This window comes from Nilaparvata lugens, chromosome 3 (genome assembly GCF_014356525.2).
Source record: "Nilaparvata lugens isolate BPH chromosome 3, ASM1435652v1, whole genome shotgun sequence".
Lineage (NCBI taxonomy): Eukaryota > Metazoa > Arthropoda > Insecta > Hemiptera > Delphacidae > Nilaparvata > Nilaparvata lugens.
This window is the reverse complement of record NC_052506.1, coordinates 84174592-84190204: the sequence shown is the minus strand read 5'-3', so window position 1 is coordinate 84190204 and position 15613 is coordinate 84174592. Positions and strand designations below refer to the sequence as shown.

General features: G+C 33.3%; 1 protein-coding gene across 1 annotated transcript in view; it reads left to right on the top strand.

Annotated features, from left to right (window-relative positions):
- LOC111050565 (zinc finger protein 264) overlaps window positions 1-15613 on the top strand; it is a 73738-nt gene that overhangs the window by 41163 nt on the left and 16962 nt on the right. Inside the window, exons 9-14 of the mRNA XM_039422920.1 lie at window positions 2523-2644; window positions 4275-4416; window positions 6710-6887; window positions 7730-7890; window positions 10790-10967; window positions 11810-11970. Of these exons, the coding sequence (XP_039278854.1) occupies window positions 2523-2644; window positions 4275-4416; window positions 6710-6887; window positions 7730-7890; window positions 10790-10967; window positions 11810-11970 (942 nt within the window). The remainder of the gene's footprint in view (window positions 1-2522; window positions 2645-4274; window positions 4417-6709; window positions 6888-7729; window positions 7891-10789; window positions 10968-11809; window positions 11971-15613) is intronic.

Genomic DNA, 15613 nt, shown 5'->3' with positions numbered 1-15613 from the left:
ACATCTGACGCTCTGATAAAGTTCATAAATACTTTATCTGATAAAATAAACTCCAATAAGAAAACTATTGCGGTCTTCCTGGATATACGCAAAGCTTTTGATACAATACCTCATAATACTTTGTTCAATAAACTGGAATCCTATGGTTTCAGAGGAGTCTCGCTTGAATTGTTCAAAAGCTATCTGAGTAATAGAACCCAGTCCCTAACCATAAATGATCAATCTAGTGTAACTAACTTAACTTCTTATGGTCTTCCTCAAGGTACTGTACTTTCTCCCATCCTTTTCATACTCTATGTAAATGACTTTTTAAATTTAAGACTTCTAAACTCAACTGTGATATCCTTTGCAGATGATACTGCAGCTATTTTTCACGGTAATTCATGGAACGAAGTTCATACCATAGCTGAAAATAATATGCTTTTAATTAAGAAGTGGTTAGATAAGAATACCTTAAGTTTAAATATTGAAAAAACTAATTACATAACTTTCTCTGCAAATAGAGTGGGACAGCCTAACGAGAATCAAGATTTGAGACTCCATTCTCAGTGCAATTTAAACTTGGGTAATTGTGATTGTCCCACCATTAAAAAAGTCAATAATACTAAGTATTTGGGAATTATAATTGATGGAAACCTTAAATGGGATGTTCATATTAAATACATATGTAGAAAAATTAGATATTTATCTTTTAAATTTTACCAAGTTAACAGATTTCTTAATAAGAACCACCTGAAAATGATGTATCATGCTCTAGTCGAGTCAATTCTGCAGTATGGCATAGTTGTTTGGGGAGGCTGTTTCAACTGTCATATTGCTGAATTATTTGTAGCACAAAAACTGATAATTAAAACTATATTAAGCAAACCCAGGCTCTATCCAACGGATATGGTTTTTAGTGATTTTGAGGTCATGACTATACGTCAATTATACATAAAAACCGTAATTGAGTACTTAATAAAATATAGATCCGATTTTCCTCTCACAATAAACTCTACTCTTAATTATTATAATCTAAGGGCCACTGCTAACAAATATGTAACCTATAACACTAATATTGAATGTATAAGGAGGCAATTAATTTACATAGGTACTAAAGTAATAAACCTCATTCCAAATCACTTTCTCATGGACAATAAGATCAGCGGAAAAATTAAACTGGATATAAAAAACTGGACATACAGTAATTTTTTCTTCCATTTAGATAATATATGACTCGAGATTTCTGCTCCAGCATTGTTTTTTCATTAGTTTTTTCATTTTTCAGTGGACTCGCTTACCTTTATTTTGAGTACCTATTCCTCTGTTTTCTTCCTTCCCCCCATTTCTCCCTTCCTTTTTTTTCCTCATTACTTCTCTTCTATTCTTTGCCTGCCTATTACATGGGAAACCATAGTTGGCTAGGTACCTTCCTCTCTTTTTTCTCTTCTCCAACATACCGAAACACTAAGCCCATTGTTTTTTTTATATTTGTAACATTTTATTGTGTTTTATTTGTTTCGTAAATCTTTGTAATTTTGTTTTGTCTTGTTTTGTGTGTTTTTAATAAATTGAAATTGAAAAATTGAAATTGAATAGTTCATAATAATAATATATATATTATATATAATATATATATATATATATATATATTATCTATATTTCATTCATCCAAATAAAATGATAGTATCTATTGCAAAATACTTTATTCAATTCTAGAAGCATAGCATAAACTGATTCCGTTTCATAAACTATTTGTAAAAACGTTCAGCACCATGGATATTGCCCAAGTAGTTCCAAAATTATCCACCAGGTTTCGTGATAAACGAAGTACAATGAGGTTTGAGAGTAGATTATATTATACTCTGAAAATTGAATTTGAATAGTTTATAATATCTTATTTGTATTTCATTCATCCACATAAAATGATAGTATCTTTATTGCAAAATACTTTATTCAATTCTAGAAGCATAAACTGATTCCGTTTCATTAACTATTTTGTAAACACGTTCACATCAAATCAGAATCAGCTGACTTCAAGGTTATTTTACAGCCCTAGGGCCGTAAAAATTTAACCGGCCTGGTCCGAAAACAATCACTTTCGGCCTCCATATGACGCATGTAAACCAGCTCATTACATCCAAGTGGGGCGAAAACGTTTGAACGATTCAAACAATGGTCTCCGTACACTTTTAACATTCTTTTGTGGATTTTACTACCTTTCTCACCTTCTGCGACTAAAAATCTGATCACAGCACGTTGTTCTTCCACGGTGCAATTCTCAAGCGGACTCGCCATCGTCTACTGAGTCAATTTGCGATTATTTTTACGAAATACGATGGAACAACTGATCAGATGTCATCGCAAGGTTGCCAACTTCATGTCCTGGAAGTTTCATATGGATCAATTTAGCCGTTTTGGAAAATTAGTAATTTGTCTTGTTACTTATTGAATGGCCCTCGTATATTATGTATAATAATGAAGGAGAATTGGCAATAATATTAGTGTTTGTAACTATTTTCTATTGTTGTTCTGTTTTGAAGATATCTTAAAGGAAATCGAGGAAGGTAGCAAAGAGAACCTAGGCGGCGGAGCGGAAGTGGTGGGGGGCAAATTGGAGTGCCGCAAGTGCGATAAGACATTTTCCACCAAACAAAATCTTGAGGTTTGTAACAGTTTCTCCATTAAACAAACATTTTCTAAAAAATGTATTAGATGATTAATATAAATAATCAAAAAGTGCCAAGTATCTTAGCACTTCAATGACATATTTCCCATTAATTTATGCTATTCATCTCTATAATTTGTATATTACTATAGTGAGATCCAACTTATTATGGCAGTATTTGATTAACATTGATGTTGCTATCCTTGTCTATCGTTCTACAAAGCAGATAGCGCTAGTCTTTTCTATCTCCGCAACGTTACCAGATCGTCTTTCAACGTATAAATATAATTACCCAACAAAATATTTCATATCAATTATGGGAATTTATTATTAAATCATCGTTTCAACGATGTATCAATTAATAGACTATAATTACCCAACAAAATATTTCATTTCAATTATGAAAATGTATTATTAAATCATTGAAAATATATTTTCTTGACGAATAAAATAAAATTGTTTATTTTAAGCGAAAAAGAACAGTCAGTATTACATCAAATATACCGGTGCCTTCTGTAGAAGGCAGTAGCAAGACAAGCAGTAGCTTGATTTTAAACTTTATAAAATGAAAACTCAGGAAGTTAAAGTTCAAATTTTTAGTTAGAAAACATGAAGAGCCCAACTATTAAACGAGCAACTTCTGTTTAGATGTTTATATTATGTTTGTATTTCACCGGATCTCAAAAACGGCTGTAACGATTCTCACGAAACATAGTTGGTTTATAATATAAAAATTCGATTGCACTAGGTCTCATCCCTGGGAAAACTCGGCTCTAACGATTCTCACGAAACATAGTAGGTTTATAATATAAAAATTCTATTGCACTAGGTCTCATCCCTGGGAAAACACGCTGAAGGACATTAAAAGGATAATTATTATTCATCCTTGGAAAAACAGCTGATAATAATATTATTTCGTCTCTGTTGGCGATGGAAGTGAGTGAGCGAGTTTATGTGTGTGGGACTGTGTCATAATTATGACTTTGCTGTTGAACTTCTGTAATCATTCAATCAGGTACCTAATCTGTTGGCGATGGAAGTGAGTGAGCGAGTTTATGTGTGTGGGACTGTGTCAAAATTATGACTTTGCTGTTGAACTTCTGTAATCATTCAATCAGGTACCTAATTAGTGCCGGTTGCAAAAAAGCCGGGTTGATTTCAATCCTAATTAATTCCAGTAGATCCATCTTTTTGAAATGGTCTTCTCTGATTTGGTTCACGTGAAGTTAATGAGGATTAAAATTTAACCGGCTTTTGTGCAACTGGGCCTTTGTGAGGGAAATTTTTGCATTCCTCTGGGGGAATTAATCTCAATTTACTGTTATTAGATAGAACATTTCTGTATGAATGTTATTATAATTTCTTCTTTCGTAATAAATTTTTTTATGCTTTTGTACTCCAGAGCGAAGCTCGGTCCCCGATATTAACCTATAAACTAGAGTGTTGATAGAAAATGACATTGGATAATACGGCAAGTCAGAACATATAAAAGGATCTCTCTGCCGATAAAAGCCGTAAGAATAAATAAATAACTATAAATGGATGAATGAATAGTATGATTTGGAAATTGATAGTAGAATGTAGATTTTTGTAGGTAGTAATTGTGATTTGGAAATGAATGTTTCAGAATCACACAAAGGTAGTGCATGAACTGGAGAAGCCGTACAAGTGTGAAATTTGTGACAGGCGGTTTGGCTACCAGAACAGTCTGCGGTGTCACATACTCACTCACCAGGAGGGTGGTGGGGGTGATCAGACCAGTCAAGAAGGTACAACTCCATTCATTCATCATATTTATTGTTAGAACCTAACCCACCCTAATCTAACCTAACCTAACCCAACCTAACCTAAACTAACCTCTCTTTTTCAAAGTAATCCGATGACAAGTAAATAGGTGCTTTGTAGTAGATAAATAAAGCCTAGTTTATACGATGCCAATTGGCGAGACAATTTTCCGAGGACAATATTGTCATCAAGTGGTTGCCAATATTGTCCGAGGCCAGTCCAGCTGTGCGAGAAGATGTTTCTACGGGGCTAACTATTGCCAAGATATTCGAAAACTGTAAGGTGAAAACATGGCCGAATGCTTGTCGACTGTTGTGTACCGTGAGCACCTAAAACGAATGTTAAACCAGCTATGCAAGGAATTTTTTGAGTTTGGTCATTTTAATATTAAGGGTCAGTTTCCGAGCTCGGGATTTAGCTAAGTTCTAGACTTTAACTGGCTTTAAACTCTGGAGTCAGAAAATTGGCTATCCGAGTCAGAGCGTTAACGTAGTTGAGGTCTTGAATAGACTCTGGAGTTTAGAGATTACGTTAGACCTTGGAGTTCATGATTTCGCTTTCTGAGTGAAGAGCTTATAAGCAGGTAACCCGTGCTCCACAAGGGTCTAATTGGAAACTTGACAAAGTGAAAACTTACGTACTAAAATCTTGAAGAATTTAAAATAGTCCTATAACCATCCTCGGTAAATTAAGAATCTATTTGCAATATTTCAAGTTGATCAGTTGAGTAGTTCAAACGTGATGGTGCGTCATTCGTGGATTTCCTATCCGGTACGTGTATTAGTCGATTCTTTATTATATTTTAGATTTATAACATTTTTCATATTTTAACATATTTTTCAAGTTTGTTGTCCAAAAACATATTCTTAGAGCTGCCTTGCCAGTGCCGAGCTTTTCCAAGAAATGTGCGTTCTCACTCTAAAAACAGCTTTATGTTAAGAGCTCAATTCTATTAATAAACAGGAATTCAGAATCATTTATCACCATCCAAACCCATACAATATTCAAAGCGTAAGAGTAGAATGTCCCCTTACTGATCTAACCATTTGCAGAAAACAATATGTGTATAATTGTGAAAGGATTTTCAACAGTTTTCCACAAAATTTCATCACATCCAGGCCGGTTGGGCATGTTGAAAGACGTATAGAAATTTGGATTCGTACCGATTTAAACTCTGTCATATTGTCTCTTATCAACTGAACTCTACACCTTGGCTTTTCCTATTCCCATTAACTAAATCTTCATGTTTTTATATCAAGTCTTCTTCTTCAGCATATCTTCATAATTTGTCTCCTTTCTTACTACCACATTATTATAATGGATATTAAAGTTTTCACATTGTTATACTGTAAAAATCTTTTAATTGTCTTTGATCTAAGAATCGTTTATATTTCATATTAATTTATTTTAAAAAATCAACACTTGGCCTCTACGCTCAAGTTTTCTTAACCTTGCAGGGACCCTCCTTATATAATATATAATTAATTTACTTATACTACCTACTGTATATCTAACTATTATGTTATGTATTTTATAATAATAATAATAATAATAATAAAAGCCTTTATTGATATTCAAATACATTACAAGCAAGTGCACTTCCAAAACGTTAATATTATTCTGCCGGCGAAATACCCCATGGATTAAATCCGTCCGGGGGAGAGGAGTAAGTAACATGATATTTGATTTGAAAACAAATAAAGTTGACATTCTTTTTCAGTTAAAAATAAAGAGATAGAGAAAAAACTTGAAATTTAACAATACATTTGTGAATTTGTCTTTCACCAAGATTAGTTCAGAATACAACTCCTTAACAATTGGAAATCAATAGTTTGGAATCAATAGTTGCATAGGGAGCAGAGCTTCACTGGATTATTGAATGTCCATTGAATTATCTTCGATGTCGTTTTTTTGCTGGAGTCTGTATAAAATCGCGAGCGAGAAGCCTATTTTTTACTTCACTCTTAAATGCTTACTTAAGATGTTGCTTCACACAGTGGAAACGTTCCATGTAAACACTATCACTTTTTCCCCAAAAATTAAAAGGTCTATGTGTTTTTAAACTTTTTATTTATGTTGTCAACTCTACTTGTTATGTATTTTATACTTTAAGTTTCTAACTTTGTAACCATCATTAAGGATAAATACATTTGATTTGATGTAGGTACTAACCACAGGTACTACCATCTATTCTAATTTATTCTAGGTTCTTTGTTTAACTGTTTGTACTGTTGTATGGCATTTGATTGGTTGACCTATATGTGTTGCTTTGCTAAGGTGGTGGTGCGTTCCCGTGCGACATCTGTGGCCGACGCCTGAACCACCCCAGCTCTGTGGTCTACCACAAGGAGGCCGAACACAACGACGGTCGGCGCTTTGTGTGTGACCGCTGCGGCAAGGCGTTCAAACACAAACAGCTGTTGCACCGGCATCAGCTGGTGCACACCGATGACAGGTGCGTTCTGGGACAACAGTGCAACACCTATTATTACTATCCTTGCCCTATTACCATAGGTAAGGAAAGTATTGCTTTCCAAAAAAAATTAAGGTATCCAAAATTCTAAATTTCTAAGGTCCCCTGAGTCCAAAAAAGTGTTTTTTGGGTATTGGTCTGTATGTGTGTGTATGAGTGTATGTGTGTCTGTGATATCTCATCTTCCATTTAACGGAATGACTTGAAATTTGGAACTTAAGGTCCTTACAATATAAGGATCCGACACGAACAATTTCGATCAAATGAAATTAAAGATGGCGGCTAAAATGGCGAAAATGTTGTTAAAAACAGGGGTTTTCGCAATTTCATCGAAAACGGCTCCAACGATTTTGATCAAAGTTATACCTATATAATACAGTAAAGTAAATTTTGTTATCATGGTGAGTCTTTTGCTTAAACTGCCATTTTGTGACACCGTTGAGTGGGAGGAGACTGTCTAGCTGGGCCAATGGCAGGCTTTCATGCCCATGACCAATAGCAGAACTCGCCTACTAGTATAAATTCTGCTGCTCTTGTATTTAGTTTTAGTTTATCAGAGATTGACAATGGTGTAATAACCAAAACCGGTCTTTCTAAGTATCAATAAATCTGTTTTTTTTGTTTTTTTTTTGACAATTCCTTAGTCTTTTTCATTTAATTAGTATTATATAACTTTATTCTTGTTTTTTGTCTAGTTTTATTCTTGAGGTTTCTATGGATCATGCCACATATTTTCTGGAACTTCGATATTATTCTCTTGATAATTCTAATGGAAATTGACAAAAATCGCAATTCTAGTAGAATTTTGTTGGTTCTGATTGCAGACCACACCAGTGTCAGACGTGCCAGGCGACTTTCAAGACGAAGGCGAATCTGCTGAGTCATCAGTCGACACACACAGGTGAGAAGCCGCACTTCTGCGAGATCTGCGGTCAACAATTCGCCTACAAGACCAGCCTTGTGTTGCACTACAGGTGGCATTCCGGTAAGGCGGAGACAACTGTCGCTCATTCAATCAATCAATTATCTGAAAATTAAAATTTTAAAAAGACGGAAATGAAAATGAAATTTATTGTTCTTCTGCATAACAAAATTTTTACAAAGAATCTCTCTCTATCTTAGAATTAAACTGGCAGCAATTTTGTATAGGCACAGCCAGTATCACGAATCTTAGTTACATAAATTAAATACTATATAATAGTATACTATTATATTATATATTATACTATATATATATTATATATATATATATATATATATATATATATATATATATATATATATTATATATATATATATAATATATAGTTGCTATTTTAAAAACTCAAGCAAAGTATTATACGGCCATTGCGGTACAAGTGTATATTCATGTGTGAACAATGATAAAACATAATTTAGAAAAACAAAACAACAATTTTATTCAATTCAAAATAGAAAACGATACAATCAATATACACATTTCTACTAAAAATTCAGGGTGTCCCGAAATTAAAGTGCCAAACTTCGAGAATAGGTTCTATGGGTCAAAACAAAGAGAAGATGTAAATATTTTTTTTCCTAAAACGCTTCGTTTATGAGATATTCGCCATTTTGTATTTTCTATAAAATAGTTTTTTCTTCAAACTTAAAGTGCCAAACTTCGGGAATAGGTTCTAGGGAGCAAAATAAAAAGAAAATGTAGAATAAGTTTTTCCCTAAAACGCTTCGTTTACGAGATATTCGCCATTTTGTATTTTTTACAAAATAATTTTCGTCTTCAAAATTTTTCAACCGATCGCTATAAAAATCGGTAGGTATGTTCAAATAAGAGATGAGAACGGTGATTGGTAAATTGTTCTTGGAAAATTTCTCTATCAATCACCGTTCTCATCTCTTATTTGAACATACCTACCGATTTTTATAGCGATCGGTTGAAAAACTTTGAAGACGAAAATTATTTTGTAAAAAATACAAAATGGCGAATATCTCGTAAACGAAGCGTTTTAGGGAAAAACTTATTCTACATTTTCTTTTTATTTTGCTCCCTAGAACCTATTCCCGAAGTTTGGGACACCCTGTATACACATTTCTAATAAAAATATAACTTGCCCCTTAATGTAACCCTTGGAGCCTTATTATACATAGCCACAGTGTTGCTCCGATAAGCAATTTTATTTATTTGATACAAACATAGAAAGGCAATTGCAGTACGAGCCTTAATGACATATCTGATAGCATAACAGTGTCATTTTCGGATAAATTACACCAATTCATGATGATTCGTCGTTATGATGGGAGAAATGTTTTTGTCCTCTAATGCAAAACATATAATTTTATTAGTATTTTTTTGTATTTTCAGCTGGTACAATGTTTTGTAATAATATTATGTTGTGCGAAATAAATTATTTTTTGAATTGAAAAAAAAAATTCTAATGTCAGAAAATACGAGGTCAGATGTCGTCTGATTGCAGTTGATAAGCTATTCATATAACAGTCGTCTGTGTGGCCACATCTCTATAAGATCTATAAGTTTGCTCTATAAGCCCCATAAGAAATGACATGCTTGCCTCTCGATAACTTTCCAGCAAAAGTGATTTACAATTGAGAAATTGAAAAAGGGCAATAGATACAAAAAGAGATTACTGAAAGCATTTATATACGAGCAACATAAATCTTCTTGAAGGCACAATCATTTTAATAATAATAATAGAGTAATAGAGATGTACCAAAGACTAGCCAATGGCCGACTTGGGTTGCAATAAAAAATCTTCACTTTGTAAGTGATAAAATAATTGAATAATAAATAATAATAAAGCAGTTGATGAAAGGAGAAAATAGAGGTGTTTGAACTGAATTTTAGGTATTTTTATTGACATCAAATCATGACATTAGAAGATATATTTTCTTGGTGAATAAGATATATATGCTCACTTTATAATATGTGATTGATCATTGGTTGCGTTCAAAGCCACTGATCGGTGAGTGAACGATGAGACCGGTGAGTGAACGTGGCTCTGAATGAGGCACCGTTTGGTCTAACTCAAAGACCTTAAAATGCATAGACTCACATGGAGCGCTAGTGTACTTGGAATTGAAATCGGCCATTGAGGGGACAACCTGTAAGATTATTAGATACTAAAGATCTTGAAGATTTTTTTAATTTATAATAATAATAATAATAATAATAAAAGCCTTTATTGATATTCAAATACATTACAAGCAAGTGCACTTCCAAAACGTTAATATTATTCTGCCGGCGAAATACCCCATGGATTAAATCCGTCCGGGGGAGAGGAGTAAGTAACATGATATTTGATTTGAAAACAAATAAAGTTGACATTCTTTTTCAGTTAAAAATAAAGAGATAGAGAAAAAACTTGAAATTTAACAATACATTTGTGAATTTGTCTTTCACCAAGATTAGTTCAGAATACAACTCCTTAACATTGGAAATCAATAGTTGGAATCAATAGTTGCATAGGGAGCAGAGCTTCACTGGATTATTGAATGTCCATTGAATTATCTTCGATGTCGTTTTTTTGCTGGAGTCTGTATAAAATCGCGAGCGAGAAGCCTATTTTTTACTTCACTCTTAAATGCTTACTTAAGATGTTGCTTCACACAGTGGAAACGTTCCATGTAAACACTATCACTTTTTCCCCAAAAATTAAAAGGTCTATGTGTTTTTAAACTTTTTATTTATGTTGTCAACTCTACTTGTTATGTATTTTATACTTAAAGTTTCTAACTTTGTAACCATCATTAAGGATAAATACATTTGATTTGATGTAGGTACTAACCACAGGTACTACCATCTATTCTAATTTATTCTAGGTTCTTTGTTTAACTGTTTGTACTGTTGTATGGCATTTGATTGGTTGACCTGTATGTGTTGCTTTGCTAAGGTGGTGGTGCGTTCCCGTGCGACATCTGTGGCCGACGCCTGAACCACCCCAGCTCTGTGGTCTACCACAAGGAGGCCGAACACAACGACGGTCGGCGCTTTGTGTGTGACCGCTGCGGCAAGGCGTTCAAACACAAACAGCTGTTGCACCGGCATCAGCTGGTGCACACCGATGACAGGTGCGTTCTGGGACAACAGTGCAACACCTATTATTACTATCCTTGCCCTATTACCATAGGTAAGGAAAGTATTGCTTTCCAAAAAAAATTAAGGTATCCAAAATTCTAAATTTCTAAGGTCCCCTGAGTCCAAAAAAGTGTTTTTTGGGTATTGGTCTGTATGTGTGTGTATGAGTGTATGTGTGTCTGTGATATCTCATCTTCCATTTAACGGAATGACTTGAAATTTGGAACTTAAGGTCCTTACAATATAAGGATCCGACACGAACAATTTCGATCAAATGAAATTAAAGATGGCGGCTAAAATGGCGAAAATGTTGTTAAAAACAGGGGTTTTCGCAATTTCATCGAAAACGGCTCCAACGATTTTGATCAAAGTTATACCTATATAATACAGTAAAGTAAATTTTGTTATCATGGTGAGTCTTTTGCTTAAACTGCCATTTTGTGACACCGTTGAGTGGGAGGAGACTGTCTAGCTGGGCCAATGGCAGGCTTTCATGCCCATGACCAATAGCAGAACTCGCCTACTAGTATAAATTCTGCTGCTCTTGTATTTAGTTTTAGTTTATCAGAGATTGACAATGGTGTAATAACCAAAACCGGTCTTTCTAAGTATCAATAAATCTGTTTTTTTTGTTTTTTTTTTGACAATTCCTTAGTCTTTTTCATTTAATTAGTATTATATAACTTTATTCTTGTTTTTTGTCTAGTTTTATTCTTGAGGTTTCTATGGATCATGCCACATATTTTCTGGAACTTCGATATTATTCTCTTGATAATTCTAATGGAAATTGACAAAAATCGCAATTCTAGTAGAATTTTGTTGGTTCTGATTGCAGACCACACCAGTGTCAGACGTGCCAGGCGACTTTCAAGACGAAGGCGAATCTGCTGAGTCATCAGTCGACACACACAGGTGAGAAGCCGCACTTCTGCGAGATCTGCGGTCAACAATTCGCCTACAAGACCAGCCTTGTGTTGCACTACAGGTGGCATTCCGGTAAGGCGGAGACAACTGTCGCTCATTCAATCAATCAATTATCTGAAAATTAAAATTTTAAAAAGACGGAAATGAAAATGAAATTTATTGTTCTTCTGCATAACAAAATTTTTACAAAGAATCTCTCTCTATCTTAGAATTAAACTGGCAGCAATTTTGTATAGGCACAGCCAGTATCACGAATCTTAGTTACATAAATTAAATACTATATAATAGTATACTATTATATTATATATTATACTATATATATATATATATATATATATATATATATATATATATATATATATATATATAATATTATACTATATAATAGTAATACTATAGTTGCTATTTTAAAAACTCAAGCAAAGTATTATACGGCCATTGCGGTACAAGTGTATATTCATGTGTGAACAATGATAAAACATAATTTAGAAAAACAAAACAACAATTTTATTCAATTCAAAATAGAAAACGATACAATCAATATACACATTTCTACTAAAAATTCAGGTGTCCCGAAATTAAAGTGCCAAACTTCGAGAATAGGTTCTATGGGTCAAAACAAAGAGAAGATGTAAATATTTTTTTTCCTAAAACGCTTCGTTTATGAGATATTCGCCATTTTGTATTTTCTATAAAATAGTTTTTTCTTCAAACTTAAAGTGCCAAACTTCGGGAATAGTTCTATGGGTCAAAACAAAGAGAAGATGTAAATATTTTTTTTCCTAAAACGCTTCGTTTATGAGATATTCGCCATTTTGTATTTTCTATAAAATAGTTTTTTCTTCAAACTTAAAGTGCCAAACTTCGGGAATAGGTTCTAGGGAGCAAAATAAAAAGAAAATGTAGAATAAGTTTTTCCCTAAAACGCTTCGTTTACGAGATATTCGCCATTTTGTATTTTTTACAAAATAATTTTCGTCTTCAAAATTTTTCAACCGATCGCTATAAAAATCGGTAGGTATGTTCAAATAAGAGATGAGAACGGTGATTGGTAAATTGTTCTTGGAAAATTTCTCTATCAATCACCGTTCTCATCTCTTATTTGAACATACCTACCGATTTTTATAGCGATCGGTTGAAAAACTTTGAAGACGAAAATTATTTTGTAAAAAATACAAAATGGCGAATATCTCGTAAACGAAGCGTTTTAGGGAAAAACTTATTCTACATTTTCTTTTTATTTTGCTCCCTAGAACCTATTCCCGAAGTTTGGGACACCCTGTATACACATTTCTAATAAAAATATAACTTGCCCCTTAATGTAACCCTTGGAGCCTTATTATACATAGCCACAGTGTTGCTCCGATAAGCAATTTTATTTATTTGATACAAACATAGAAAGGCAATTGCAGTACGAGCCTTAATGACATATCTGATAGCATAACAGTGTCATTTTCGGATAAATTACACCAATTCATGATGATTCGTCGTTATGATGGGAGAAATGTTTTTGTCCTCTAATGCAAAACATATAATTTTATTAGTATTTTTTTGTATTTTCAGCTGGTACAATGTTTTGTAATAATATTATGTTGTGCGAAATAAATTATTTTTTGAATTGAAAAAAAAAATTCTAATGTCAGAAAATACGAGGTCAGATGTCGTCTGATTGCAGTTGATAAGCTATTCATATAACAGTCGTCTGTGTGGCCACATCTCTATAAGATCTATAAGTTTGCTCTATAAGCCCCATAAGAAATGACATGCTTGCCTCTCGATAACTTTCCAGCAAAAGTGATTTACAATTGAGAAATTGAAAAAGGGCAATAGATACAAAAAGAGATTACTGAAAGCATTTATATACGAGCAACATAAATCTTCTTGAAGGCACAATCATTTTAATAATAATAATAGAGTAATAGAGATGTACCAAAGACTAGCCAATGGCCGACTTGGGTTGCAATAAAAAATCTTCACTTTGTAAGTGATAAAATAATTGAATAATAAATAATAATAAAGCAGTTGATGAAAGGAGAAAATAGAGGTGTTTGAACTGAATTTTAGGTATTTTTATTGACATCAAATCATGACATTAGAAGATATATTTTCTTGGTGAATAAGATATATATGCTCACTTTATAATATGTGATTGATCATTGGTTGCGTTCAAAGCCACTGATCGGTGAGTGAACGATGAGACCGGTGAGTGAACGTGGCTCTGAATGAGGCACCGTTTGGTCTAACTCAAAGACCTTAAAATGCATAGACTCACATGGAGCGCTAGTGTACTTGGAATTGAAATCGGCCATTGAGGGGACAACCTGTAAGATTATTAGATACTAAAGATCTTGAAGATTTTTTTAATTTATAATATTACAAAAAATATATATTATATAATATCTTGCGCTAAAATACCTCAATGGCAGCCTTCAATTTCAAGTAAGCATAGGCATATGCCTATTTAATTTAATTGAGAAGGCATAGGCATTGTGGGTTTATACCTCTTCAAGGTCTTGGTCTGATAAGAAAAAAAAATACGTCATATCCAGTTCGTTCACTAATCAACTCATCGTACTTTTCTACCGATGGAAAAGAACGTAGAGTAGCTAAACGTAAACAGAAATGGCTGAATACGAGGTTTTTTACGATTATAATGGACTCCATTATAATGTATTTGGGAGCACAGAAATGCATGATTACATAAATTCAATAACATTTACAATATGATCCAAAGCATTGTAAGCACGATATGGACGGCGGGAGAAGCCTCCACCAAATATGTAAGCAAGATGTGCCTTCACTGAATATGTAAGGGTGGGAAAATGAAAAACAAGAAAAGATCGTACAGGTTTTTGATATTTAAAACAAAACAATAAATTATTTGTACAAAATTAGAATTATAATTAGAAATAATAATAATCAGATGAATATTTCAAGGGCTACTCGCTTTGCTGCTAGTGAGGATTCATTTGTTGTGGTTATGGAAAATTTAAAACAATGACTCAGTAGTCACCTACCTTTATGAAAATGGCTTCCCACTTTGGCATCCTCTGGTTAACGCGACGTTAAGTATTAATTAAAAATCAAAATAACTGATCTAATGAAGTGGGTTCAGATCCCTTCCTATTTAATAATACAATTCTCTTTAAACTGCGACAGGAAAACTGTATTATAAAACAAGAACAAAATCTATCCCTTTCACCAGAACAGCCGGACTTTTACTCACAGTCCTATCGAACGAGCTCACACACCCAAAAGTAAAATTTTGGGTATTAATATATAACTCAGTCAATGCCAAACATGGAAGCCATTCCAAATACATATTTTTATCAGTCGCACAAGCGGCACGTTTGTTATCAAAAACAAAAGAGAAGCTACAATAATTTTGACAACAAATGAAATAAACAATCTTTCTGTCGATGACAAAAATTGTTCAAAGACAAAAACACTGTTCATTAAACTTTACAATTTGAAACTCTAAAATCCTGATCAATATGAGATAAATATATGATTCATATATATGTCCCATATGACCAGGTGACATCATCTTAAACAACTCCAATCTCTTGATGGTTTTCCTTTTTAATTGATTATACAATGAGATAGGTTAGGTTCTAGTTTTCTTTACAAAATAATATAAGCAGCAGAGGAAACATCTGTCAGTAATGACTCATGAGCAACCGTTCAGCAACAGAATACATACAGAATGGAAGGT